The sequence below is a fragment of the Ixodes scapularis genome, unplaced genomic scaffold, assembly GCF_016920785.2.
Source record: "Ixodes scapularis isolate PalLabHiFi unplaced genomic scaffold, ASM1692078v2 PGA_scaffold13__105_contigs__length_92229423, whole genome shotgun sequence".
NCBI lineage: Eukaryota > Metazoa > Arthropoda > Arachnida > Ixodida > Ixodidae > Ixodes > Ixodes scapularis.
Genome location: NW_024609839.1, coordinates 21,993,413 through 22,017,880, shown reverse-complemented (window position 1 = coordinate 22,017,880; position 24,468 = coordinate 21,993,413). Strand labels below are relative to the sequence as shown.

The 24,468-nt window shown below is 41.6% G+C and overlaps 1 protein-coding gene across 1 annotated transcript in view; it reads right to left on the bottom strand.

Annotated features, from left to right (window-relative positions):
• Positions 1–24,468, bottom strand: part of LOC120848084 (neprilysin-1-like) — a 115,723-nt gene that overhangs the window by 50,093 nt on the left and 41,162 nt on the right. Inside the window, exons 6-12 of the mRNA XM_040220011.1 lie at positions 18,589–18,771; positions 14,428–14,496; positions 13,851–13,990; positions 5,557–5,791; positions 4,607–4,705; positions 4,442–4,519; positions 3,020–3,132 (exon numbers count right to left, since the gene is read on the bottom strand). Of these exons, the coding sequence (XP_040075945.1) occupies positions 3,020–3,132; positions 4,442–4,519; positions 4,607–4,705; positions 5,557–5,791; positions 13,851–13,990; positions 14,428–14,496; positions 18,589–18,771 (917 nt within the window). The remainder of the gene's footprint in view (positions 1–3,019; positions 3,133–4,441; positions 4,520–4,606; positions 4,706–5,556; positions 5,792–13,850; positions 13,991–14,427; positions 14,497–18,588; positions 18,772–24,468) is intronic.

Genomic DNA, 24,468 nt, shown 5'->3' with positions numbered 1-24,468 from the left:
AAAGTAGTGTTTTCGGGAAAGTCTATTCGCGAATCCAGCAAAACGGACGCTACCAAGCGGGAAAACCGGGAACCAGCCGGACCAGGTCGCTCCGCGCCCCTCCGCGTCTCTGGTGGCTTTCGCTGACACGTGTTGTCGGCGCGGTGACGAACAATATAATTTGACGAAGGTCCGAACATTTCTTAAGTTTGCCTGAGTGTTCATTAGTGTGGTGAAGCCTCAGTAGATTGTTTCCTTTCATCACGTCTTTGAAAGCCCGTTTACTCCACAACACACGGTCGGCTGCTTTCGATTTCTTGGATGGGGAGGAATCACGGAAAAACGTTTTGATTTCTTGTCTGTCTCGAATCATATTCAAAGTGACGACTACTTGATAACTTAGAAGTGGTTTCTTTATAAGGATGCAGAACAGTGAACTGAGGATGACAGACAAGGTGTTTCACTGGAGAGAACACCAATGTTCCAGTCAGGTGAATGGGAAGGTTCGATAGCTGCTTTTCTTGAGTTTGGTTGTGTTCGGTTAGCGTCAAGTTTGAGCCACCCACGCCGGTCGGTGCGTTGGCTATTCATCTTCGCTGCTTTTCGCCGAAACAACCTCTGGACCACACTAAAGGAGTTGGGCTTATTTCGCAATTAATTGATTCAGGAAAACCTGCTCCCTGTAAATGATGAATGACGGAAATTATCTGTTTTCAAAAAGTGGGGGCGAGTTTCGCAACGTTAGAAGCCGTCACGACATTTTTATCTATCGTGCCTCCAATATTTAGATTATACCCCCGTCGAAGCTAGCAGCAATATGCGTCTACATTGCTCAGGTTGACCGGCCACAAAAAATACCCACTTCCTCGGTTCAGGATTCGAAGCAAAGTTCAATGCAGAGAGGTTCTGCGTGAATCTCCGATGAACATTCTCTTCCGTTTGTCTCCCTGCTGCCGGCTAGAACCATTTGTCTAAGTTTAAGTAGTATATCTCAGTCTGTCAAATATACTTTTATTCAGCAGTTCACCTAATAGCTAGTCAACTAAGCTCATATTTCAACCCCAAGAGTATACTAATATCGCTTTAGTGGGACATAGTACGTAATGTAATACATAACTCGCTCGTCAAAATGATTTCTCGATTGCTACTAAAACCTGAATTGAAATACGAGTATCAGCTGCTTACTGGGGCGCCGGCGGGTTAACATGGTCCTTGGCTCAAGAAGTGCTTACTTAATTTTTGTAATTTTCCTGCAGCCTGTGTTGTTGACCGAGCAGACGACTGGAGCTGTTTCTTAAACGCGGATAAGCACAAAAGCTAGATTTCTCGGACATATAAGTCGCATGGTCGAGGCATGCGAGTTAGCTGAAAATTACTATCGGTGGAACAATTCTGTAGTCATGCCGCTTTCCTTACATGATCAAGACTGATCGGTATATTAACGTCTCTCCGGAGCCCATAGTTTCTGTTTTGAACGAAATCTCCGAAACGAAAGTTTGACATGAAAAAGAACAAAAAACACCGGGAAAACAGAACTATGCCTTGCTAGGTTATGTGCACCGGCTACACTTAACCGTCGCACTTCATATATAATAAAATTGGGCATTAAACAAAATAAAATCTGTTAGATTGAATGCACCAACTGTTCGGGCGGCTCGGCCGAGCCGACGCGACCTGGGCTCAGCCGCCATGTTTGTTTGGTGGTGGCGCCCTCTACAGGTCACTGGAGTCCCCAATTAACGCTAAAATGCGCTGTATTTTTTACATAAACATACGGGCGTCCGTTTCTGTCCAGATTACGCAATAAACAGCCTCAGCGTTTACTTACCGCCTAATTAATGTTATAATATTTGAGGGGAAGAAGTACAAATACTTTGGAGTAACTATTTCAAATGATACCCCCTGGTCCCAACACAATCAGCACGGCAGTCCATCCGCTTTTCGCAAACCAGGTCTGCGAAATCGGGAACTTAACAGTCTACCCATTCTCATTACACTTCATGCATCACTTCGATTGAAATCAAAATATGCCTGCAAAGTCTGTGACCAGAGCACAAAAATGTATATATTTGAACTTGAGATGGTGCAGAGAGCTCTTCGTTTTATTTATGAAATTCGCAAGAGATTATAATCCCCGTCGTCATTAATTAGAGCGGACAACATAAACTCCCTCGAAGAGCATTGAAAAAGAAAAAAATTGAAACATGTGTTTTTACTTTCTCACCCCACGCTCTGTATGCATTCAAGTGTTTATTTGATTTTTATCCCATCATCTTCCATGAAACTAGACATCACCATTAGTATTTCATCATGCTAATGTTCCCTAAAAATAACATCTTCAACTGTTCCTTCTTTCCGCGTAATATATATAATTGGATCACCCTTGCTGGTGATATTTTTCTTGCAAATGGTTTTATTAAACGTTTAGACGACCAAGCATTCAAAATTCCTCTTCAGTTCCGGGGTTCGCTTTATGATTGAAAAACACAAATCGAACCCTTATGGTTACAATGTTCTCAATTTTCCTTTGTGTTTATCTTTAATGCGCTTCTTTTTTAGAGCTCAAGATAGCTGATGAAATGTGCTGCATGTATTCCTGGTGGTTACTGTATGGTGTTCTGTACCCCCACTTATAGAGTTCTACTTAAATGCCTGAGGCATGTCATTAAAAAAATAACAAAAAAATATATAATTATTTTGTCACCAGAGAATATAGTGTGTGAGCAAAAAAAGACATTAATTGAGCCCTTTGTGAAATGCAGTGCTGTATAGCTAGATTACAATCAAGTGTCCTCGTAATCTTATTTAATAACTGTCAATAAAAACATGCATTAATATAAGTGATAGCACGAGAGGGAGAATTTTGTACACATTTGTGGAGTGACGCAGCCACATATTGTGTTTTACGATCAATGTTCATTCGCTTATTACTTTATAAAACAAATATACCCAAATTAAGGGGAGCATAATAAAAATTAGAAACGTATTGATACTTCGCTATATCTAATTAGTTGAGCCGATTGGACAATTCCACACTTACTCTTTGTTTTTGTCTACAGGGTTTGATATCTTCTCCAAGTTAATATCCATATTGTTCGTAATAACGTATGTCATCATGGTCACATATAACTCTTTTGCTTTGAATACTGGGACCTTAGAAACAAAACAAAAAATGCATTCTTTGGTTGAATAAGAAACAAATAATCATAATTACGCGCCCTCCGAAGCGCTGTGCGGGTGCTTGGGTTCGTAGCGGGGCTGGCGTAAGCCTAGGCTCGCATTAAGTTTGTTCAGGTTTGTTCCCGTCATTTCGATTCGAAAAGAAAGTAGCTGTCGATGTTTGCAGTGTACCAGGCCTGTCAATGACGCTCACCTACCTTGCTCGCGGATGCCATAAGAAAAGTATATCAAGAACAGAAAAGATGGAAGGACTGCGTATCTAGTTTGTTGATTTTTTTAGTCCTCTCGGTCGCTTCCTACATCACATTGGCACACGCTGGCAGACGCTTGTATTGGACCGTGGTTCGTGCATGATGGAACGCTAGAACACCGCTTTCATGGTCACATCTTGCAAGCGTTGCAGAAGCTTTTAGACAGTGGTGGTATAGCGGAGGGACGAAGGAGAAAGCGGAGATTGACGCGCAGCTTTCGACCGTGTTCCAAAATTTACTTGATCTTACACCAGGGTAAGTGTTTTGTACCTTGGCGTTCTAAAACCTACCCGCATCCAACGTTTTTCAATCTGTGTTGTCACGTGACATGACCCGCCAGAGTAACTCGGATCCATGTGGGTAAGATTTGAAATACAGCCTTTATGTTCGCATCTGGGCATAGGAGACGTCGATAGATGGCGGTGGAACAGCAGACGATGGCGGAGGCTGCCGCGTGTCTGCTTGCACAAGTTGCATGTGGTGTCAGACTTCCAGACTAGACGCACCGGATGTAGCGAAAGGGAGACAATAGGCTTCCGGGCGTGTTCGGCCGAAGAGCCAAGCCAATCCAGTAGTAATGGGCGGGGCCACTGATCTTTGGGCGAGGCTTAGAACGTGCCGTGACCTCCAGCTAAATTGCTTTTAACGGCGTAAATATTGAAAAATAGTTTCGTCCTGGAAAATTTATTAAAAAAATAGGTGACCCATTTATGCTTAAGAAAAACGTTTTTTCTTCATTTCCGTGTCCTTTTATGGTTTAAACGAATGACCCGTTCTATTCAAGAACCTACTAACGCAAGAATAGTGACAGACATCTAGCGAGTTCGGGAAACCTATCCACCAATCAGTCTGGCCATTTAGCTAAAGCAGAGTAATGAGCTAGATAAATTTAATCTCATAATCTAATATGTAATATACTTACAGAGATTTAAAGTATGAACTCCTTCGTTAATGCATAGAAAACCCAAGCAGCTTCCCGCACACTAGATAGTTGTCTTGAAACATAAGTAATTCTCTTGGAATATCCTCACGTGAGTAAACAGTGCTTCAACCTGAGAAGGCTCCATTATCCACCCTGGATAGCCTATCATTTTCAGCATTGTTCCCACCTGAAAAAAATATAAAATAAAATCAACCATTACTAGCATTTAGTATTGCAGCGGTTAATTGAAAAGCTCAAAGGGACAAGCCTATACCTTCGAGAGAGCCGCTGTCTTAGTTGCAGTGTCCAGCCACGTTCTTTTGTTGACCATCTTTTTTAGCGCTTCTTCAAGAGCACTCGTAACATCTTTTATCTAGAAAATATCAAATTTCAACAAGCAAGCAAGTCAGTGCTGAGTGCCTTCAAATTACCTGGTAGCACAATGTTTAGAGACGTCTTAATTGTGATTTCGAACACGAATTGAGCGATTTGTGAAATATGCTAAGGGCACAATGACAAAAATGACGTGCCTTTACACGCACTTAGAGGACGAGAAACTAATTTAATTTTCGTTCCACATATTTTGCTAGCGCCTGCCTCCTTATATTTCAAAAAAGAGAGGTTTAGAAAATCTATAGCCTCCTTAATTAATTTGCAAACCAACTAACGTGATCTATTATCTCGAAGTTTAACGTTTGATTACGGCAAAGTCCACGGAAGATGCCTAAATTAGCTCGCAGGCGCGTATACAGAGCACGTTGAAATTTGTACGAGTCCGGCGATTATTCGCTAAAAACGTCAATATAAATTGAAGACCATTCTTTAAGCGCGCAATGCGCGGCTTAGGACTCCAGAAAGTTTTGAAACCACATGAAAAACTCACCAGACGCTGAACTAATTAGATTATCGTGGTTTTCGTAAGTGAAATCATTAAAACGGAATTACAGTAAGTTAAGCCTTTTAATATTTTGAATAATATTATTTTCTTTGTGGTATACTTGCGTTGTATATATTATTCGGCTTTCCAAGGGTAAACCATTAGAACATATTTATTACGAATTTTGATAGCCATTTGCAGGCCATGTCACTTTGCACATAAATGCAATAATATGTAGTTTTCAAAAGCAAGTAGAGAATACTACACAAAAATATTTTACTGCTTCCTCGGCAATATATATGTATCTGTTTATAGAGGTTCACCAAAATATCAATATTTCTACTCACTTCTCTGAGGACATGCGCGTCCTTGAAAAAGTTGTTTACATACATTCTGCCGAAAGCGTATTTCATGTTGTCCATGAGGTCCCTGATGCAGGTACTTGTGAAAGGCGGTTGCGGTGGCTTATATGATGGGTCTACCGACCCTAGAAAAGATGTGTAGTCCGAGAACAGATCCGACCTCGAATACTTCACGAGTAAAGATAGGAACTTCCACCCGAGGTAGTTGAAGAGATCCTTCCTGCACGCCAACAATGAATACCCATTGAATAGTTTCACTTTTTGATGGTAAAAGGTCAGACCGTGCCTTAGTCATGCCTTTTTTAGTATTTTTATAGTAATGTCTGCTGGAACATTTAAGCAGATTAACTTAGTCGTAGCTAAATATCCGTAGTACTCCCTTGTCTCTGTAACGATGGCCGGTTTTGAATGTCTGTTATGTAGAGTTCGCTGTGGGAATATGACGTCCGAGTAAAGATAACTGTCTCCGTGGCGCCACATCAATATCTGCTGCTATGAAAAAAGTACCATCTCAGCAGTTAAGGGCTCATATTTTTGCCTTCAATCTTAATTCTATTCGCGTTCGAAGCCAACAATATGAAGGCACTCATTACTTGTTTCCCGTGTAACTTACGGTTTTTTGTACTCGGTTTATGCGAGAAAGAAGCTATTTAGATTAGGTATGGGAGCATGGGACGTGTTGAATGTGACTATGACCGTGTTTACTTTTATGTTGTGTACTTGGTATTTCAAGGTAGACATAAACAAGCAATGGTGGAACTACCGGGTGTATAGAATACTTCCAGTTGACCAGCTTCTTGAGTATGTTTGAATGAGCAAGTATGACCAACGCGACTTAAGGTTTTCACTGCGGAAACAAAAAAAACTATGTCAATAGCCGGACGTAAGATAGATCGATGAGCATTTGTGTTCACACTGCGCCATGAAAGAGCACCGCATCAAGTTTTATTTTTTCTCCGTGGCTAAAGTTGCGGGGCCCTACCTGACGGCCCAGAGGAAACTTGTGTACACGTGAGACATTCAACGAAGTCAGTCGCCCACAAATCAACCGAAGGATGTAATTGTTTCGCTTGTTTCGTGCACGGGAGAGCGTGTGTGAGCACATTATTGCTTCGTCAACTGCGCGTCGTTGTCGTGAGTGTTGAAGCTGGCCAAAGCAATACTACGCTACGCCTGTCGGACATTGTTGAAGACGGTTTGAAGGATCGTGGCACTCGTGTTCGTTCGTACCGGAAGAAAATCTAGCGGGGCGTTTTCGACGACAAGTGGAATAGGGATTGCGACAACGTCGACCTGCCGCGGCGATCCCCTGAATGATATTCACATGAATACAGCTGACGACTTGACGTAAAAGGGCTACTTTTTATTCTAGAATTCAGGCGGTAAAGTAAGAAAAAATCGCGGGAAACGTCTGGGTTAGATATCCAATTCGTTCAAACTGTTCTGTTTGGGGAGTCATACACTAGCGTAATTGTATTACACAACGTGGGTGAATAATGAAATCGAAATAATTGTACCAGTAGTTTTATGCTTCACGTCTTACTTTAATCGTTTCACAAACAAACACTCTATTTCACGTGAAAAGAAAAAACGGACTCTCCAACTTTGAAATTGACGTGCCTGAAATTTACGTAGAATCGAACCTCAGGGTCGGTTCAATGTGAAAGGATCAGTCCCATTCTAATCTCTCCTGCTAATACAAACTCTCAAAATTTACGTTTCTTTTATTTTTTTAGTTAGTTCGTTGGTTTTGGCTAGAGTTTGTTAAGGACTATCCCATAAACCGTTTGTTCACAAGCGCACATGCACTTAAAAATTAACGCAGCAAAAACTCAGCTATAAAATAAAACAAAAAAATTAAAAACTTTTGTTTTCGTTAAATAATATTTTATGCAGTTCCAAGTTAGTGTGTGTTATGAAATCCCGGGTTTAGGTTAAAATATAAAGTTATATTTTTCGACGTCTGAATGTCCGAAAGTGTCGAATATTAATTAAACATTCAACCAATCTTTTTTTTTGCACAAGAACTCAGGTGTGATTCCTTCGATCAAGTTTCTTTTTATGTCCGGAAGAGTCGGATTTGTGCATTTTTGAATTTCAGAACTAAGTGATGATGCGGACCCAGTGCTGAGCGTCAAATCGACGCTCGCGTGAACGACGGAGGCTGTCCGCGCTCGAAGGCCGCGGCTCGCCGCATCTTCTACTTCGCGGACATCTGCCATAGCAGAGTTCCCCGGTCGATTACGAATCATTACAGCACTTCAAGAAGCCAGTGGACGGGAAAACATAACAAACGACCGATTTAATTATGGAACACAAAAATCATAGCGGTGATGTTGTTCTTTAGAAACATGCAATAAATACCAGAACCAAAAGTGTTCCCTGCTCGCTGTCATGGCGGCCGGAAGTGTGTTTTGGAAATTAAGTTCGAGTCGCAGAAATAAGGAGCTTTGAAGTGTTTTAGATGTGGAACTACGTCTTTCTCCGCGCTTGGAAGGCGATGCAAAGTTGGGATGTCGATGGAACGAATATTTGGTAACGGAAGTGACGTCACACAGATATCATCGGAGCGCCGTCCAGATCGCATCGCCGCCCTTTGTGACGGCGCGCCGCCTACTGCCGAGAACCGCGCAGTACCCACGTGCTTCCTTCCTTATCTGCTGGCTTGCTCGTCTGCTCAGAACCTTATATACCGGGAGAGTTTGGCCGATGGGCGGAGCCTGTCGCCCGCTAGAACAAGCGGACTTTACGATAACATGAAATGGACGATTTTGCTTCTGGCCACTGTACATACGTGCGCTAGTCCAAGTGTGCGGTTAGTAGTTGCTTTATAAACACAACTTCTTGTAGTCTGACATTGTGTTATGGCTGCAATTAGTCACTATATTCAAGCACTGGCCATCCTTTACGGATCTGTACAAACATAACTTACAAATAAGCTTTATTGCTTTTGGTTTTAAGCAATAATTATGTTTTCTCAAACAAAACATAATTTGGCGATTCAGCGCAAGCGTTCGCAGCGCTTCTTCGAGATGCCTCCCGTCACGGCACTGAATTTTAGCGGTGGTGATTATTGAGACCTCATATTCACAGTATTCACAGTTCACCTTTTCACAAAAGAGGAATAAGTTTAAACTCATATAATTTTCAAAGATCGTAGCAGGTAAGTGAGATTGAGCTGGCGACTACGTCTGCAGTGCCAAAAACACTGACATTAGCGATAAACACTTTTTTTTTTTTACAACGGCGGGTCGCAGCGTACCTCGGGTGGCAAATCAAGAGAGGGTTCAAAATTCGACAACACAAAATGGCGGAGGCAAGGTGCCACATTCGGGTTGCCTTACTTCCAGCAGTGGTTGCTGGATTGTCGGCATCTTGAAAGAGTTTCGAACTCTCCCAATCTGCGTCTGTTCGATTCAACGCGACGCGCTCCCGCAACGCCGCTCCGGCAGTCGTGATTCCACGATCTTCGCTCATCGCTCAGGGGCTTTAAGCTCGTCAAACACAAAGTTGGGGACGAAGTTCACGGAGCGCACCGATCGGACTATCAAGACGATGACCTCGCAGTTTTTTTCCCCAGCGTCCAACGAACGCGCTCCGCGAACTTTCGGCTCCAACTTTGTGTTTGACGAGTTTCGGGCCCCTGGACAGCACCCGAGCTCGCGTGCTCTGTGGCATGTGCAGTTCACGCGAGACTTTCGCGCGACTCGGCGAAGCGTTAAAAGCGATCGCACGCAGTCTCGCACATGCGCCTTGATGATGGTGGAGAGAATGCTGTACAGTTGTGTTCACCGGACTTGGAGCCACGGGCATTCGCTTCTTGCGCTCCCGACATCGCCACGCGTCAGAAGCCCGTGGACATAATGGAATAAAACAGCGCAAAGATACAAAAAGGAAGAGACAAACCTGTCTGGATTGTCTCTTCCTTGTTGTATCTTTGCGCTGTTTTATTCCACTATGTACAACGATTACCAACTAGCCCAGCTATCAGCCCGTGGACGTTTCTTCAGCTGCAGCCGTAGTTCTACGGGAGTTTATGCAGCATTGTAAATTTTCTGCAACGACCAGGCACGTAGCCAGGGGGGAGGCCCATGGGGCCCAACTCCCCCCCCCCCCCCCCGACATCTTCCATTTTGCTGGGGGTCTCCTCTCCCCCTCCCCCTCATACAGCATTTTGTCACGGGCGGCCTCCTCCCCCCCCCCCCCCCCCCCCCCCCCCCGAAACAAAATCCTGGCTGCGTGCCTGGCAACGACCAATTTTTCTACCGTGCTTCATTCTACGTTTCGTAGTTCAATTACAATACATGATTATACAGACTGGACCAGTATTTTGTGCTAGCGCTATAGCCACTAAGCTTAATTTTTAATATGATACAGAAGAAGAAATTGAATGACTACGGTAACATTTATTGATAGAGGAAGTCGGAATAAGAGCAAGATAATAAAGCTCAAGGATACTTAAACGCGTGAACCATCTTTTTGTCAAGAACTTTAACAGTTTTTTGCATATTATAGTAATAAAAAGGGTCAAACTAGATAAAAAGCGAAAGATTAGTAGTAGAAAATATAGTGCGCTGTGCGGAACTGTAACTATGTTCACTAGAAAATATTTTCTGAAGACTGCTTTCTAAAAAAAGTGGAACTCTGTAACGCCGAACTAGCGCGCAGTTCTTGAGGAGGAGTAGGGAAGGGTACTGAGGGGGGGGGGGGGCATGTGACTTCAGGGGGGGGGGGGGGTGTCACGTGCCCTGGGGGGGTCCAGGTCACGTGACCCCCCAGAAAACTTTTTCCGCTAGATTTAGCGGGGAAGTTTTTCCGCTAGATCTAGCGGGGAAATGTTTCGCTAGATTTTTGCGGGATATTTTTCCTCTAGATTGATCTGGGAAACTTTTCCGCTAAATTTAGAGGGGAAAGCGGGGAAAATTTTCCGCTAAATTTAGCGGGGAAAATTTTCTGCTAAATGTAGCGGGAAACATTTTCCACTAGATTTAGCAGGGAAATTTATTTGTAATGTACCGCAATGTTACGCCGACGGCTACGCCGACGCCGCTCAGGCCGGAAACGGGCACCTAAGAGCTGCGCTCTAAAAAGAAACTGTCTTGCAAACAGGCGTGCGCCCTTATAATTAAAACGATCATCAATGCCTACTAAAGGTAAATGAAAATATCGATGGTAACGTTACAGCGTCATGCACGCTGTTTTCCGAAAAAGCAGCCGCATGTGCGGTTTGTCTAGACATAGTTAAATACATTCTGTCATACTGGTCAAAAGTTGTGATGGTATTTCATGACATTCATGACAACCTGCCATTTACCAAAAGCTGTATGTCAAACGGCAGCATGCCTTCGAGCACGGAACACTCACTCCTCCGAGTTTCTCAGGGGGCCGGTTTCCTATTTGTAGCGTCCACTGAAAAGAACTTTATTTCGGCTCTTAAATCGTTTCAACTTTTAACAAGGTATAGTTGCAGGTGTACGAAATCCTCCAAACCCCATCAAACAGCCTCGCCGCACAACGCGTCGAGGCCGTGGGTCACTCCTAGGACAGGAATGAGGGAGTTTGAACAAAAGTACGTTTAGACAGCGGTTCATAGAAGTATCAAATTTCAATCTTTAAGACAACTCTAATGTTTTCTGAATTTTAGATTAAGTTTAATAGAAAACCGTTTATGTGATGACGCTGGCGAAAAGTGCAGACGTACACAAATATCTCATTAGGCTTCGCTTCTGAGACTTAATATTCTGGGAAAACGGGTATGTTTTCGGCATTTTTCTTTTTGCTAATTCTGCAGATCAGTGACTTATAACTTGAGGTTAGTCTGCCCTATATTGACCTTCTATAAAAACGAAATAAAGCGTACTGAGCATTTTCTGCAACCCATACAGATATCCGTGCAAAACAGAAACGATTGGCTCTACATGAGACATAAATAAGGAAATTTTAATTTTAGTTTTACTGCTCCGATTGATCGAGCAACGTCTCGACACAATCACCGAGTGACGTGCATGCCCAAAACTCGTCCTCGTTTTGATTACAGAAATGCAATTTCCATCGCACGAAATGGCAGAAAATATTGGCGCAGTGAATCGCCTTTGCGCTCGTAAGGAGCGCCGTGTAAAATTAATGCTAAAAATAAGAAAATAATGAAAATAACGCATCGACATTTACATGACGTGATTGGAATGGACAATGTCAGCTGGTGCCTACACATCAACTTTTTGCCCTCTCACAGGCTCGTTCACGCCGTAGGGCAGTCTCTGCTTATTCCGGCGTAAGCTTCGGCCACCCCATCTTGACGCGAAAGGCTAATAGAGTCGAGCGGATGCCAAGCGCTCGTCCACGAGATCCGATTGAGGCGGGCTCTCTGGCGTACCGATAGCACGTTGCGAGATTCTGGATCTCGCCTGCTCACTCTCCGGGTACGACCACTGACGAACCGCGTGGTAAGCCGCCGGCAAAGATACCAAGTCTCGCGCAAACCACAGTAGATCACGCACTGAATGCATTCCATCCCCCCAGCCAACCGAGCCGTCCCAGCGACCGGGCGCCAAGCGAGCGGGCGACCGGAAGCAAGAAGAAGCGGGTGGCGCCAGACTTGGAAGTAATCCGTTACAAGTAACGGAACTACTTGCAATTCATCAGTTCTCTTGTAAATTAATAATTAATTCGTTACTTTTTCAAAATCCAATTTGTAATGGAATACCATTACTTTTTCAGTGACGAATTACTGAAATTCCTGGTTATAATTGCTCCCGTCCCGTCAAAGCGAGAAATGCATAGAGAGAATTCTAAGCAGCACACATTTGGCCGATAATTGGCCGATGGCTGGCGATGGTCCTTTGCCCAGTGGCCAGAAAATTGCCAGCCATTGAGCGATGACTGGCCTTTTTTCGGCCAATAGCCAATTGCCACTGGTCATGTAGCCATCGGCCAAGCATTTGCCGATGAATGGCCAATCTTTGGACATTGACCAAAAGACCATCACCAGCCATTGGCCAATGCTTGGCCAAATCTCATGCTGCTTGGGATGGCGATGTAGTGGCCTTCGCACTTTAAGCAGGATAACAGAAGACGGGGGTTCGCTAGCGAGGAGAGTGTTGGGGAGTGAAAGGAAAGGCATTGACAGAAAGCACGAAAGCCCAACCAGCGCCCGTTTCTGGACTCGCTTGTACGGTCAGCCGTGCTGGGAGGATTCAGCTGTTTAATAAAGGCAACAGGCTTCGACTTTTTGGAAAACGAACGAACCGCCTCGAGCGCATAAAGTGCAGAAAACTAATGGACCATAAAACAGTCGCGTGGGGTTCGTGGGGATTAGAACCGCGGGCACCAGGACCGTGGTGCATCTCTCCGCTCCCGCGGCGTGACTTAAAGTCGCGATGTTGGGACCCTCTACGCGTTTTGCGAGCTTTCGCTATACGGCGTGCAAGTTGTTTTCGGATTGTCGTGCGCATGCTTCGACACAAAGGTGTTTGGTCGACAGTGACTGGCGAAGTGACAACGGCGTCTCTTTCAAACGCCTGACCTCCGGTACGCGCTCGTTTCTTTGTAAAGCGTGCTCTGCCTGCGTGTCCATGCTCATAACTCTAAACTTTGCTTTTTTTTTCATTTTTAGCGAAGGACGATTATTATTTTTAAGGGGAAAGTTCACACTTACAAATGTCCCTGTAAAAGATAAGCGACAGCGCCGACTCGGCAGTGAAGCACTACAGGCCCGCTAGTCTCCTGATTGGGGACTATAAGTTTCTATACAAGATCAAGGCCAGAACGTTCGCACACAGTCATTAAAGCCGGGTGGGGCATATAGGTTGCGGGGCGCTTGTGCAGCACGGAAAATCCATGTATAGCGCATCATCAAAGAGAAAATCGGGTAAGGACATCAGACCCTGGAGGTTCTTCAAGCTGATCTTAAGCCAATCTATTGAACGAGTATCCACGATTTTCTTTGGGCCGGGATGAAACAATGCGGCGTTGGGCTGGGTGTCAATCTGCTGTGAAAAACGAGTACACATTTTGTTTCCAGTGGAAACCTTGTATATTTCCCCCTTGTGCGGAAGAAGCGCGTTCGGGCCCAAATGTTTTGACCCCTGCCATTGGCCTCGAGCTTTACAATGTAATAACATAAACATGGCTATTTGTTTGTAATTTCTAACTTCTTAATTATAAAGTATTTGTTTTTTCTAATGGTATTAGTCGTTTGTATAATTTTTATCAGTAGAAAGTAATAACCCTATACATTGTGTAACCAACAATTTCGAATGAAGTAAGATGAAATATTTTACGGTTCGTTGTCGTTGATGAGCTCGACAAGCTCCTTGTAGTACCCCTTCGCCCACAAGATAACACTTTGTGAATCAGCAAGCCTCCGTTTTGTCTTCGCAGTAGAAAACAGGTGCGTAATCAACTCCTTAAAGTCTACCTCCTAAGGGCAATAAATAATAAACTCCATTACCAAGAGCATCCTAAATAAAAAACAGTTCGTTTTAGGCTGTGAAGATCATTAACCCACCACGAAAAACCAAACGTTTATATACGCCCAGATTAAGCTAAAAAGCTACAGTAAGCCACTAAATAGTTGAAAATCTATATCTTGAAAATACCACAAAATAATTTATGGTTAGGCCTCCCTTTTTTGTGCGTTTAACGACTACTTTCCTTGGTTGTAATCTTGAAATTTCAATAAGAGGCTCTTGCTTTTAAGATAGATTCCACCGAATACTAAAGGCACAAGCGTTCATCACAATTTGTGTACACGTATAACATTTTATATACCGCGAGGAAAAAAAAGTAAAAAGAAACCGCGTCAGTGTAAAAATGAAGTGAACGGAATTTTACTCATATTGTATTGCGAACTCTTACCCGATGAATTTGCGCGTTCAAGTCTCTAAGGCTGGTCAACATGGGACCTTCTGAGATGCTTGTGGTGATCTGTAAGATATTGGAATAAAAATAAGGCAGCTAACCTTCAGTAATTTTTTAGGGTCTGCGCAGAAATTAATATGCGTGTATACCATGTTATAGTTCGGTTAGCGAAGGGCCAAATTTTTTATTCGCGCTTGGAGACTACACGCCTAGGTGTTGTGTATCGGTGCACGCAGAGTATCCGTGTCTGCCTATGACTGACCGTTCTTTTTTAGCTTGTGCTTTGAGAGCGCGATTTATTGCATAAACGGGAAGACCATGCTCGTAACGAATGAAATGCTCGACAATGGACAGGTTATGTCTAATGGTTTGAACAGTGCTGGAAGTCAGGCGTGATGGCGCTCTTAATACTATATATTTCGTTTTAAAAACTAACCAATATTACAATGATGAGCAGAAAATAGTTTTGATTTGTTCTTGAGAGAAGAATTCAAAGGAGGAAGGCATGGAGCATAATGACAAAAGGCAGCTTCTCAACTGAGACGTCGTGTTCTGTCATTCTGTTCTTTTTTTTCATTTCTACTTTGGATTCTCCTCGCTGCCTGTCCATATTCAGGTGGTTTACGAAAATGGTAAGTATACACCAGCTCGCCCGCAATGTCACTTGTTACTGATTACACGTAAATAATGTCATGCTCATATGCTAACCTACGTTGACGAATATTTTACGAAGGTATAATACTTTCAGTACCTTGCACTATTTTACACATTTATTAATAATTATTTAGTTGGAATCTTGAAAAAAGATAAAACGACGTCTTAATGCAAACCATTTGTTTCATTTTATCTTATTCCTCCCGGGTTGAATCTATAAATCATACATGCAAACAAATTTTTATATTTTTCTTGAACTTGCGTAGCCCAAGACCAAGAATGCCACCTTAAGGCACCGAAAAAAAGGAGTATTGGTAGATCAAAAACTACAGAACAACGTACGACTACTCGTAATCGAACAAATGTTGACAAGTACACATTCTAAATTACTCAACTTCCTTAGAGCCAAAACATATCTCTTCCTATTTCATCAGTTTAAGATCTGTGAGAATTTCGTTTCAATAATGACTTATATTAGTTGCATAATGATGACTCTTGAAACCATTGATTGCAATAAATATATTACCATTTCGTTGCACAGAAATATACTGTGCATATGTGCATCTTGGTGTGCGCAGTTTTTCTTATGTTTATCTTTGAATAGTTTATGGGTTGTTGCTGGGTATTGTGATTTTATGCAATTATATATGTTTATGTTTTCTGCTACTGCTGGCACATGAACTTGACGAAGGCTCGTCAAGGCGCATCATGCAGCTTTTTTATTTTTTGAAAAAATAGCATTATTATTATTGTTGTGTCGCTTCTTGTGTTAAGTATCTTCACGTACCACGCTTCCGATAGGAACTCTTTACGATAACTACTTGAAAATTGAGACACGATTCAATAATTTTGTAAGGATACAATTTTTTAAACTAAATTGTGGTTGAAATACGTGTAGTGCGCTTAGATTATAACTCATCCCTCATACTACATTTTTAAGAATTAAAGATAGTAACCACACAAATGCACCAAGAGAAATAAAACAATTCGAAACCTGAGCACAATTGGCTAAATATCTATATGATATCATCATTTCTTTCCTTTTATCAAGCCCTGGGCGTTTGATTTAGACACCAGTCTGAAACAGTGGCTAGCACATTCCTATGCTTTGTTTCCCTCTAAACTTACTCAGAAATTTAAAAAAATAACACATTATTGCATAGGTTTTTTTAACGTACTTGCGAATAGGTTCGAATTCGGAAATTACTAAATATTTAGAATCCTTTGGTAAGAAAAATTCACGATGGTGTAGTAAATTGATAGGTCTGTACCTCCATTTGAATAAGACGCAAGCACATGGAGTGGTTTCAAGGTCAAAAGCTAGAATCAGACACATATTCTGCGTTGAACACAAGGGGCCTGCAGGCGAAATGGCACTTTAATACGTGAAAGGATTCATTCCTTCCGTTAAATTTAAGGTAAAACAGGATAATATGGTACCATCTTCTTACGAACATCGCTGACCTCTTGCACTACTGATATTAAATGTCCTGGGCTTTTTCGTTTTCAGTTAGGGGGCTTTGTTAATCTCAAGAATAAAAATTTCTAAGGCTAGTAGCAGGATGAGCAGTATTTCAAATACAAGTATTTGAAATACGTGTTTCAAATACTTTGTGTATTTTGCATTTGTATTTATTTACAAATTGGGTAATGTATTTGACGTGTGCATTTAAATCCTAAAACATGGGTATTTTAAATACAACTGTAATTAAATACAATATTGTGGGTGAAAATACATCCCTCAAATTTATGGTCACGACTCATTTCGCTCATCCTAAGACGTGTCCAGTCCTGCGGCAGTTCGCGTCTCGTTCACCGCGGGCGCCCGGGCACGCCGGGTGCCCTCGGTACATGCCTCCATTACGCTAAATGAATGTTATTGTCAAAGTTACAATTCTTGTATTTCTGCATGTGGTTGTAAAATATAGTCTCCATCCTTTATTCGGCCATGGGGCTTTTCTCTTTTTCTCCCCCGGCTTTATTTTAAAGGCACTGTCCAGAGCAGGAAGAAAACTACGTTCTGCGTCGAATGCCATGTCTCTCAATCAAGCACAAGCGTTTAGTTACTTTGTGATTACGGTGCTAGTCCAGGGCAAGAATAGTGACGAAATCGACGGTCACAGGCAGACTGGCTAAATAAGAGCCTATGACAACTTGTGATGCTTTCCAGTCTGATTTCCATCCATATTTTTGCCTGAAACATTATAAATGCGCGGGTCGTCAAGATTTTCATAACTGGAGCGAGTTGCAAAGAACCGAGACGACCAAGACAAGCAGCTAGTGCTGCGTGTCTTGGTCGTCTCGGTTCTTTGTTGGTCTATACCAAAATGTAATCGACAAAAGAAGCTGCTTGAACCTCTGTACTTTTTTCACCTATTACGTCCGAGCTGACTACATTTTCTTGTGATTATATTTCTCTTACGTTACTAGAGCCTCGCCCACGAACTCCTAAGTGTGTGATGCAAAATTAAAGTGAAATACCCAGAAACCCGTTGCAGGTGCCCTGAAGTTGCTGACGCAAATTGTGAGGAAAGTATTTGGAAAAGTATTTGGAGGAGATCAAATACATTTAGTTGTATTTATATCTTCTACTTAAATGTTTTTTATAGAAATGTAATTAGATTTGTAATTAATTACATTCTTGACGAAGCATTTTGTATATGTACAGGGTGTCCCAAAAGAAAATTTACACGGTCTTTTTTTACCGCAAAAATAAACTAGGCGTCGCCGAACGCTCATTCTCCGCCCAAAGGTAATGCTAGAGGTCACTACCAGATGCCAAAGTTTCAGCACGATCCGATAACTTAATCAAAAGTTATTTATGATTTTCTAAAAATTTCAAGGGGAAAATGGCGGCCGACGGAGTTTTCAAACACATGGGGCTCTATGGCACCAGAAACCGAAAACGGGCGAAAATGGGCTCCATTTTCCCATCGAGATTTTCAGAAAATCACTAATAACTTTTGATTAACTTATCGGATGGGGCTGAAACTTTGGCATCTGGTTGTGACCTCTAGCTCTACTTTTGGGCGGAGAATGAGCGTTCTGTGATGCCTAGTTTATTTTTGCGGTAAAAAAGACCGTGTAAATTTTCTTTTGTGACACCTTGTATTTCGATACATATTTGCATGTATTTTGCACATCCCTGGCTAGTGGTTTTCGGATTTCTTTTATTTTTGAATCTAAGAAAGAACAAAACTTTAACTGTATTTTAAACACGCGGCTCTTTTTAGCAGTAATAGTTTCAGAAAATATTTGCAGTTCCCTAGCAGTAAACAAAAAGTTAACATGACTCGGAATTAAAAAAATTGTAGCACAAAAATAAAGTTTTTTTTTAAAGAGCATAAAAAGCTGGTTCTGGTCGGTGACTCTTACAGTAAATAAGAAAGTGGTATATTTTTTTAAGATTACTTTTTTCATATGAAAAAAGGCAACTTGCTGTGTGAAAATGTACGGGTCATTCTGTTTGCACCGTGATTTAGGTAATTCAAAACATATACTAACACGTGCTATATCCTCCTCGTAATCAAATATGCTTTGAGCGAGCTCATCCTTTCGCTTGCTCAACTTTGGATCCAGATTCTCAATAACACGTCCAATGTACTGTCGGTATTTCGCTTCATCGTCTCTGCTTAGTGACCGAAACACTTGATCACTGAGAGGGTACGTCCAGGATGGCCGGTCCATCTGTACGAATTAGTAGAAGATAGAGTGTGTACACAAGCCAGCTGGTTAATGTTGCACATTTTTGGAAATATCATTGACGATAGACGAGAAAAGGAACATGCACAAAACGTCAAAAGAATATACCAGTAATTCTCACTAAAGAATTCCCTTAGGCAATCAATCTTACTCGCTTCAAAAATTAACATTTTATTAAGGTATGCCGACAAAACAAAAATCTGAGCTACAAAATAACTCATCCGCACGAATTAGATATTAAACTAGACGCCAGGTAACTTGAAGAGAAAGCAAACAGGAGGAATATCGAAATTTTGGCAACCTCTTTATGAATTTATGCCCGTGAGGTTAACTTCCAATAGCTATTTTATTCAAAAACATGGTTTTATTAAACCCGAAATTCTGAATACACATCATAAATATCATAATAATTAGCATGATGTATGAAGTTTACCTATACGTGAGTGTGCTTAGCTTTATTTGATGTGCATTATATTTACTGCTTTTTGGTTTGGGGGAATACAACGAGCACACATCTTAAGCAAATAAAAATTCTACAAAAAAAGTTGTGCGTAATATATGCCATACTGCATTCGATGCTCATTAAATGCCATTGTTTAAAAAACTTCATATCGTACAGATTCCAAATTTCTATAAATACAAACTTTGCATTACCTATAAAAAGTCACTTCATCACAAAGAAAACGTATTTCTGTCTATATCCCAAGGTTACAATTAGAGACCCGATTTATGATAGACGCAGCGGAGAAACGTGGTTAGTGCCGCACTCCAGAACGAATTATGGAAACCAGATGTTGCAAAATACTCCTCTCCGTCTTTTAAATTGTTTGAGGGAATTAAACATAGCACTTTTCCCTATAGTAAACAGATATTTGTTTTGATTTTTTGCAGGTGCATGACGTGTGAAGATTTTCATTCTTCATTGTTTTTCTTTTTTTTTTGTTTTATAACAAACGAATAATTACATAAACAATGTCTTTTTGTGTGCTAACTTTTTGTGTCCTGTCCTGCTGCTGCTGTTGCTGAGAGAAGATGGAGACCTGTCAAGCAACTGTTTTGTTGCTTTTTTTCTTTGTTTTCCCTCTTCAAGTGGAGAAAAAATAAAGAATTTTCATATGATTCGATTTGCAAAAAGGCCGATTCTAGTGAAAGCTTTAGGTACTACAAATATTCGAAGTGGTCATTTATGATCAAAGTAAAACGCTGAATATGCAGTGGTTACAACAATCTGCAGAAGAAAATAATCCTTCCCCAAGCAAATCTGACAGTACATCTATAGGGGTAGTGAGCTATTACGAGTAAATTTAATATCATAAATGTATCTACAATAATTAGCCGATGGTTGTTTAACACCGGGTCATTCATTCCACGCCAAACGATCCTTGTTTAAATTTAAGCCACGCGAATTCGATTGCAGCATTTTTTTTTTGTGTTATGGGTAACGCAAAGGTACCTTTTCCAAACAACTTTCATTATTGCAAATTTTTTTGACGATACTTTATATTTGTGGAAAACACAACCGAAGGTGTTAAAAAAACAACGTTTTCATGAAAGACTTCATACGAGACAGCAATTAGAACACCGTTCCTCGTAGGATATTACGCTATTCTAAGTAATCCAATATAGTTTGTCACGCATTCCTGAGTGTTTTGAAGGTGCAGATGCCTTAAATATGCTCTAAATAGCCTACCCCAAATAAGGGTATATTTGTTTAGAAACGAGGTTAGCTTTATTTGTTAAACTGACTGTTCCGGTGTGCCCTGCAGCCACGTTTATTACTTCCCACGTCCAGCTATCTCCAAAATGAGATCTTTAATTTTTAAACAAAAAATACTGGTATCTCGTAGTATTAGGACAGTAACAGTAGAAGCATGTCAATCAACCGAATAAATCAAATCACTCTATTTTGCCACAAACAAAGCATTAGTTACATGGACGACGGAAAGAAGGTGCAGGCCTGCAGCTTGACGAGTTACAGCGTCCCCAATATAAGGTAACAGCGGCCTTAGCACGAAAAAAAGAACGCACACACATGACATTTGCATAAACGTGCATCTACGCATATGCAACAAAAAATAAAGAACATAATATGGTGCTTACTTATTAAAAAGTCTCATTGAATGGTACGACTACCCACAGCGTGTACATCGACATCAAGTAAATAAAGAGTATTTAATAAAGCAGTAATTAGTGAAGATATCTTTGACTGTTTAGGAAAACCAGCTGAACTTACATTAAACTATAGGGATAGGAAAAAAAACACCCGATCGCAGAGCTACCAACTATTTATTGACCTTTGGTTCTTCTACTGGTGTTACTACTGATATTGTTAAGTTTTCGTTTTCTTCAGTTTCGTTCGTGGGTCACTGCATGTCAAACGTCGCAGACAATGCAATCAACAACCTTCGAATTCTAAAAAAAAAAAAAAAAGAAATTATGGCTTTTTGTTGCAAGGTTCGTAGCCAAACCCTAAAATATTTGGAGGAAAAATTTTTTTTTGATGGCGTGAGAGCGGTTTGAACTTTTACAAATAGCGTGAAACTAGGTATCACCCCATGATTAATGAAAAATCAGCTTTTTTATGAAACACCCAACAATATTTTTGTTTTCTTAAATATGCTGGGTTCTCGACTTGCAATGTCGTTGGGCTTGTGCAGTTATGTTTAATTTAAATATTTGAAACACATTTTTTGTAAAATTTAACATATTTGTTATTTTATTAAAAATATATAATCGCTCCGGGGACGTAATAGAACTTTTTAGCGGCAGCCCTACAATCGTATAATTTGTAAATAAAATGTTTAAACCGCCCAAATTAATATCTCGCTGTAAAAAAAAATTCTGAAAGTGCAAAAAAGTGTGTTTTGATGCATAAACAGCCGTCTATTTTACCTTGGGGTGGTCCAAGTGAAATATATATTTTATGGTAGGTTTAGAAGAACAATCAATTTTCTTTTTATTCTGAACGTTTAATCAAAGTGATTTTTTTTAAAGCATGAAAACTACTTTTGAAGTTGAGCTCTCCCACCGCAACCCAGCGTCGCTTCTTAACGCCTCTTCGCCGTACAGCACGCCACCTCCGACGATTGCTGACACGATTAGGTCCAAAGAAAGAACGGAGGTTGCTGCCGCTTCCTCACGTCCGTCTTTTCAGCTGAAAGGGGAGAAACGGCGGACATCGTGTTGATAATCGGAGGTGCCGCTAGTTCGTAACCATAGCAGGCCCGTTGTGTCCTTTGCACCCGAACGTGGCCCCTCAAACTCCGAAACGTGACGCCAAAAACGACGGGCGGTATCAGGCGACGTGGACTTCTCCATAAATATACCTTACTTCTCCATGAGAAGTAAGGTATATTTATGGAACAGCGTAATAATTTCGCCTAAAAACCGCACGGTATTTGGATTGCTATGTAATAAGCATCATCAATATTGGCTTGAAGCAATTAAAAAAAATAAGGAATATATGAGAATTTTAGCATTTTGACAGTTTTGCTACAAGCTATCTCGTAGCTGCAGGTGACTGTAAAAATTCTTGTTACAGCCCTGTAGGTATACTGCAAAAAAGAAAAAAAGAAAAGAAAGGTTTCAGGTTGTACAATTAAATATCAAGCAGAAAAACAACTAAATTTGTGCAAACTTGCGTTTTGCCGTTGCAAGAGCCGTCAATTCTGCGTTAAGGTGGCCCAACGAAAAATACGAGACATGATGACTTTTACAGAAGAAAATTATTGCCTTTTTTTCTTGAAAGTTTCAATGAAATAATTTTGTTCTAAAGAGGAAAAAATAATTTTGTAGTTGAGCTATCGTGCCGCAACCTGGCGTCGTTTCTGGCGCCTCTTCTCTGCACAGCACGCCACCGTCGAGCCTGGCAAAGCGTGCGACGGTGTCACGATGTGCGCACGCAGATAGACAGGAGGACCTCGAGTTGTCGGGTACATCTTGGTGGGAAGAAGCTTTGTTCCACTCATGCTGCTTTATGGATTTTCCTATTTCGACTGTTTTGCGCGGCGGTGTCCTCCTGTGATCTTCCACTGTCTTGATATCAGCAGATGCTTAGCGTTGCCGGGTCAGAGCATCCAGTAGTAAGCTTGCTGTTTATTACGTACACATCGCAATCACTCTCTATTGTCAACTTCAGGACATGATTTATACAGGAACAGAAAAGCCCCGTGAACGGGCAATCTCGAACGACGAGGCGATGTGGTGTTAACGAATGCGCGCCGTTGGAGTCTCGCGCCTCGTTTGTGTTTAAATCGGTTTTGAAGCGGCAAATTCTTGCGTCGCTGCATTGTTCTGCTTTTAACAGCAGTATGCGTGACGGCTAGATTTCGCGGCGATATTGTCGGGTTTCCCTTTAGGAAAAGTCCACGTCAGGTGATACCGCCCGTCGATTAGGCATCGCGTTTCGGAGTGTGAGGAGCCGCCCTCGGATACAAAGGGCACAACGGGCCTGCTATGGTTACGCACTAGCGGCACCTCCGATTGTCAAAACGGTGCCCGCCGTTTCTCCCCTCGCAGCCAAAAAGACGGACAAGAGGAAGCGGCAGCATCCTCCGTTCTCTCTTCGGACCTAATCGTGTCAGCTATCGTCGGAGATGGCGTGCTGTGCGGCGAAGTGGCGCTAAGAAGCGACGCCGGGTTGTGGTGCGAGAGTTCAACTTCAGAAATTGTTTTCTCGCTTTAAACAAAAATTACTTTGATTTAAACTTTCAGAATGAAAAGAAAATTGATTGTTCTTTTAAACCTATCATATAATGTATATTTTACTTGGACCTCCTCAAGGTAAAATAGACGGCTGTTTATGCATCAAAACACACTTTTTTGCAACTTCAGGATTTTTTTTTTACTGCGAGGCATTATTTTGGGCGGTTTAAACTTTTTATTTGCAGATTATATACCTGCAGGGGCAGCCGGTAAAAAGTTCTATTAAGTCTCCGGAGCAGTTCGATATTTTTAATAAAATAACAAAGATGCTAAAATTTTCAAAACAAAACGTGTTTATAAAAAATATTTAAATTATACAAAAGTGCACAAGCCCAACTACACTGTAAATCGAAAGCCGAGCCGATTTAAAAAAAAAAAAAAACATATTGCTGGGTGTTTTATAAAAAAGCTGATTTTTCATTAATTATGTAGTGATAACCAGTTACACGCTATATTTAAAAGTTAAAACCGCCCTCACGCCAGCAAACATTTTTTTCGTCAAAAAAGTTTCAGGGTTCGACTACAGACATTGCGGCTAAAGGCCATAATTTTTTCTTTTTTTTAGAAATCGAAGGTGGTCGAACGCAACCTCTGGGACGTTTGACATAGAATGACCCTCATTTTGTTGTTTCTGCACCATTTTCCTTCTCTATATGAACATTGACGCCCCTCAGAAACTTATTTTCTCTTTATTGTAGGCTGATTGCAGGCGAATTGACGCAGTTTTCTTTTAGAGCTCAGCTCTTAGGCGCCCGTTTCCGGCTTGAACGGCATCGCCGTCGGCGTCGGCGTAACCGCGCGGTGCTTTATGGGTAAATTTTTCCGAAGGGGCCCGAGGACTCCCAAAGGAACCCGAGGTCGTCCCGAAGGGTTCCTTCGGGAGGACCTCGGGTTTCTTCGGGAGGACCTCGGGTTTCTTCGGTAGGACCTCGGGAGGACCTCGGGTTCCTTCGGGAGTTGCATGCAACAGGTTGCATG